This window comes from Macrobrachium rosenbergii, chromosome 9 (assembly GCF_040412425.1).
Source record: "Macrobrachium rosenbergii isolate ZJJX-2024 chromosome 9, ASM4041242v1, whole genome shotgun sequence".
NCBI lineage: Eukaryota > Metazoa > Arthropoda > Malacostraca > Decapoda > Palaemonidae > Macrobrachium > Macrobrachium rosenbergii.
In genome coordinates this window covers 8,051,060-8,056,159 of record NC_089749.1, presented here as the reverse complement: position 1 = coordinate 8,056,159, position 5,100 = coordinate 8,051,060, and the positions used below count along the sequence as shown (strand labels likewise).

Below are 5,100 nucleotides of genomic sequence, written 5' to 3'. Positions count from 1 at the left end.
TTCAGCTGTACATTTTATTACCTAGAAATCATTATCACAATGACTTATTACTGTGTATAATTGATACAGTTACCCAATAAATAATATATATATATATATATATATATATATATATATATATATATATATATATATATATATATATATATTATGAATTATCACAAAATGGCTGTTCCAGTGGTCCTGTCAAAGCATTATTAAGCTCTACATTTTATTACCTAGAAATCATTATCACATTGACTTTTTACTGTGTGTAATTGGTATAGTTACCCAATAACCCAATTATATATATATATATATATATATATATATATATATATATATATATATATATATATATATATATATATATATATATATATATATTATACACATCACTTAGTTCCCAGACAGCTGACACAGCGAAGGCAGCTGGGCCTCTGAGCAAACGGTGTCCCACAAGGTGGGAGTCTCCATTTGCAAGGCGACATACCCGCACTCGAAATTACCCCCCTTCGGCTGCCCTGGGTACCACAGGCCTGCAGGGGGCTTTTTCCCACTCTCTCCCAGCCACTCACCTCGGAACAGCCCTAGCCAAACGTCATCTGGCGGGGAAAAAGAGAAGTTTTAATTATCATTTCTCAAATGGTTGAGTTTTTCTTGGACTGGATTGTGATTTGGCTGAGGGCGTCAGGTTCCAAAGTCCAGTGAATTTAAAAAAAAAATAATATTTTTGTTAAATTCCAACCAAAAGTGGTTTTAAATTCTCTAACAGAAAAAAATGGCCCTCGTGTTGTTTACAACGTATATTTTCTTATTATTTTGTGCCAATCTCTTGTAAAATTCTCTCTAAGGTTGTCCAGTACAGGAAATATGTCAAGAACAGAGTATTTCAGGACACCTTCCCATTTGTTTTGTTGGTTTTTTATTATTATTATTATTATTATTATTATTATTATTATTATTATTATTATTAAGAAACTTACTGTATTCCCGCGACTGATCCAGAGCTCCCTGAAAATGTGTCCTCAGCTGACGAAGTTCTTCCTTCGTCGTCACCCCCGACAAGAGACGCCCCCCGAGGCTTTGGCAGTGGTCCCTCGCCTCTGTCCAAGTCATCTGTTCTGCCACGGGTTTGATGCAGCCCAGTCCTCCGACGATCTTGGACGGGGGATCGCAGGATGACGATCCTGTAAGGGGTTGGAGAGAGTGAGATTCAAGGATTCTTAGTCTCGTTCGTGATGTGGATATAGGTCTAGGTTGCCCTGTAATGGAGCACAGTTTGAAATTAAGATAGTAACTGTCTTTCTAATGTGGTTTAGGATTGTCTAGTCTCATTCGTGATGTGGATATAGGTCTAGGTTGCTCTGCAATGGAGCGCAGTTTGAAATTAATATAGTAAACGTCTTTCTAATGTGGTTTAGGATTGTCTGGTCTCATTTGTGATGTGGATATAGGCCTAGGTTGCTCTCCAACGGAGCTCAATTCGAAATAAATCCAGTACTATTCTTTCTAATGTGGTTTAGGATGGTCTAGTCTCATTCGTGATGTGGATATAGGCCTAGGTTGCTCTGCAATGGAGCTCAATTCGAAATTAATCTAACGATTGTCTTTTTAATGTGGTTTAAGGAGCTTGCCAAGACTCAAGCCTGAAAGAAAAAAAGACATTTTTAGCTCTTTAAGTTACTTTTCCGTGTCTTCTACATGAACAAAACTCAGTGGTCTGGTTAAACTAAGATACACTTGAAACTCAAACTCAACTTACCAGAACTCGCTGGTATAATCCTTACATCCACGTCAATGCCTTCCCCGTACTGACACAGAGAGGGCAGAGCAGCGTTGGGGCACACGGTCTCCCAGAAGCTGGGTATCTCCATCTGCAAGGCGACGTACCCACACTTGTACTGACCGCCCTTGGGCATACCGGGATACCAGAAGGAAGATGGTACTCGCGAAGGCACCCCTGGCTCAGCCCACTTGCTTTCGTATAGGCCTATCCAGACGTCGTCTGCGGGAAGATTATAGACTTAATGGCTGGTTTAAGTCGTATTTATGCTAAAAAAAAAAAAGGCTAAAAGGCTTAAGTCTATTAGAGAATTAGAAGGATAACTTTCCCTCCCTGACGATGTCGTGCAGTTGGAAACTCAAGATGACCAGAGATGATTCTGTGCATTACTAACCCCGAGACAATTCTCCCTGTATTTTAATCATTTACTCACATTTTTATCTATCTATTTATTATTTTGTTCATTTATATTTTCTTTTTAATAGCTGGTGATCTCGTCTTTGTGTATTTCCTATTACCTTCTGTTACTTTCAAATGAACGCCATAATATTGTTTGAAAGCTTCTTGAATTTCATGTCAGTGGCCCCTTTGGTGGGCTTGTTCCGTATGAATAGAGGTTCATCTTCTGAATAATAATAATAATAATAATAATAATACTCCTTCAAAAGGAAACAAAGGACTTACGAAACTCGAGGGGGAAGTCCAAGACGCCGTCGAAGTTGTATTTTAACTGTTTCAGCTGAGATTCGGTGGTGATTCCTTGTAGGAGGCGGGACTTCATGCTCTTGCAATTGTCTCTCGCCTCTGTCCAGGTGAGTCTCTCGTTCACCGGCTTGATGCATCCTAAACCCTGTATCCTTCGCGACGGTATGGGGCAGGTAGGATCTCCTGGAATTTTAAGGGGTTAGGGTAAAGAGGTTTGTCTCTCTCTCTCTCTCTCTCTCTCTCTCTCTCTCTCTCTCTTTACTGATGCCTCAAGAGCTGAACTGAATTCTGACACTGCTACTAGACTCTCTCTCTCTCTCTCTCTCTCTCTCTCTCTCTCTCTCTCTGATGATAAACTCTCTCTCTCTCTCTCTCTCTCTCTCTCTCTCTCTCTCTCTCTCTCTCTCTCTCTCTCTCTCTCCTAAAGTTCTGAAAACATCAAAGAACAAACATTCACAGACACTCACGCCAAATTGGTCAAGCGTCTGCCATTGTCACCTCAAGAAGAAGAACTGGTCTGAACGTCCCTAACAATATCCTCTTATCTCTCAATTAAAACCAAACCAAACCTATTTCAGTATCCTTCCGCCACATACCTGGAAAGACGACGTCATTTGGGCAGCATATTCTCAGATTTCCATCCCTGCAAGATGGATAAACGAGCGTCATGTGATGTTAGAATAAAGCTATTTGGTTTCAAGTTGAGCACTGTTGGCAGATATTTGAGGCTGACGTACTTGATGATTTTTCAATTGCAAAGAATCTACTTGAATTCAATTAGCTTTGATGCCTCATTATTGAAAATGAATCATTATTAAGCTTTTTAGGTAAATATGCAAATATTTAATGAAACAAGATTGTCGTTCTGTTGGTTGTAAGGAGATGAAAAGGGTAATTGTGACTTTTAAACGTGAATTAGACCAAATTCGTAGCTAAATTAGCAGTGAATTAAACCAACAAATTCGTGCTAAATTAGCAGTGAATTAAACCAACAAATTCGTGGCTAAATAGCAGTGAATTAAACCCGATTATTTGCTTAATAGCGATGAATTAAACCAATCTCTTAACTTAATAGCAGTGAAGTAAACCAATTTCTTAACTTAATAGCAGCGAATTAGACCAATGTCTTAATAGCAGTGAATTAAACCAATTTCTTAACTTAATAGCAGTGAATTAAACCAAATAGCCGTGAATTAAACCAATTTCTTAACTTAATGCTAGTGAAATAAACCAATTTCTTAATAGCAGTGAATTAAACCAATTTCTTATCTTAATAGCAGTGAATTAAACCACCAAATTCCTAAATAAATAGCAGTGAAATAAACCAAATTCTTAAGTAAGTCATAACTAAAAAGTAATGAATTAAACCAATTTCGAAACTTAATAGCAGTGAATTAAACACCAAATTCCTAACTAAATAGCAGTGAATTAAACCAAATTCTTTACTAAGTCGTAATGAAATAACTGAATTAAACCAATTTATTAACTTAACAGAAGTTAATTAAACCAATTCTTAGCTTAATAGTAGTGAATTAAATAAATTTCTTAACTAAAGAGCTGTGAATTAAACCAAGTTCCTAACTAAATAGCAGTTCATTAAATCAATTTCTCAACTTAATAGCAGTGAATTAAACCAAATTATTAACTTAATAGCAGGGAATTAAACCAAATTATTAACTTAATAGCAAGGAATTAAACCAAATTATTAACTTAATAGCAGTGAATTAAACCAAATTATTAACTTAATAGCAGGGAATTAAACCAAATTATTAACTTAATAGCAGTGAATTAAAACAAATTCTTGACTTAATATCAGTGAATTAAACCAGATTATTAACTTAATAGCAGTGAATTAAAACAAATTCTTGACTTAATAGCAGTGAATTAAACCGGATTATTAACTTAATAGTAGTGAATTAAACCAAATAGCAGTGAACTAAACCAAATTCGTAACTTAATAGCGGTGAATTAAAACAAATTCCTAACCAAATAGCGGTGAATTAAGCCAACTTTTTTGTTAAATAACAAGAAATTAAACTGAAATGATAATTAATCGCAATGCGTAATAGCAGCGAATGAAACCAAATTCACGAACGTAATAGCAGTGAAATAAACCAAATAGCCGTGAATTAAACCACCAAATTCCTAATCAAACAACAGTGAATTAAACCTAATTCTTAATATCAGTGAATTAAACCAATACTTAATTTAATAGCAGTGAATTAAACCAAATAGCAGCGAATTAAACCAAATAGCAGTGAAATAAACCAAATGCTTATCTTACCCGTCCTTACCACAGCCTCCATACCACTGTATGAAGTCTGTAATAGACAGCGTCTTCAGTTCAAGCTCCAAGTGCTTGCAGTCTGCTATCAGCTGACAGGTTCCGCTTGGGACCCTCGTAGTTGAGCAACTCCCTGGTACAAAAAATAGGAAGAAATTACAGATTTACACTGAATTACGCTTAAATATTACAGGTCTGTAGAGTTCAATGTGCTAAATAGAATTACAGTTACATATTACAGGTCTACAGAGCTGAATGCACTGAATAGAACTACAGTTACATATTACAGGTCTGTAGAGTTCAATGTGCTAAATAGAACTACAGTTACATATTACAGGTCTACAGA

The 5,100-nt window shown here is 36.3% G+C and overlaps 1 protein-coding gene across 1 annotated transcript; it reads right to left on the bottom strand.

The window, feature by feature from the left end:
* On the bottom strand, positions 1-4,897 carry LOC136842151 (uncharacterized; the record flags this gene model as incomplete). The annotated part of the gene is made up of 6 exons (XM_067109511.1): positions 1-584; positions 966-1,169; positions 1,745-1,987; positions 2,450-2,653; positions 3,067-3,113; positions 4,755-4,897. Coding segments are annotated over 6 exons (1,047 nt in total), but the record flags the coding sequence as incomplete, so codon positions are not given.
* Between the last annotated feature and the right edge of the window lie 203 nt (positions 4,898-5,100).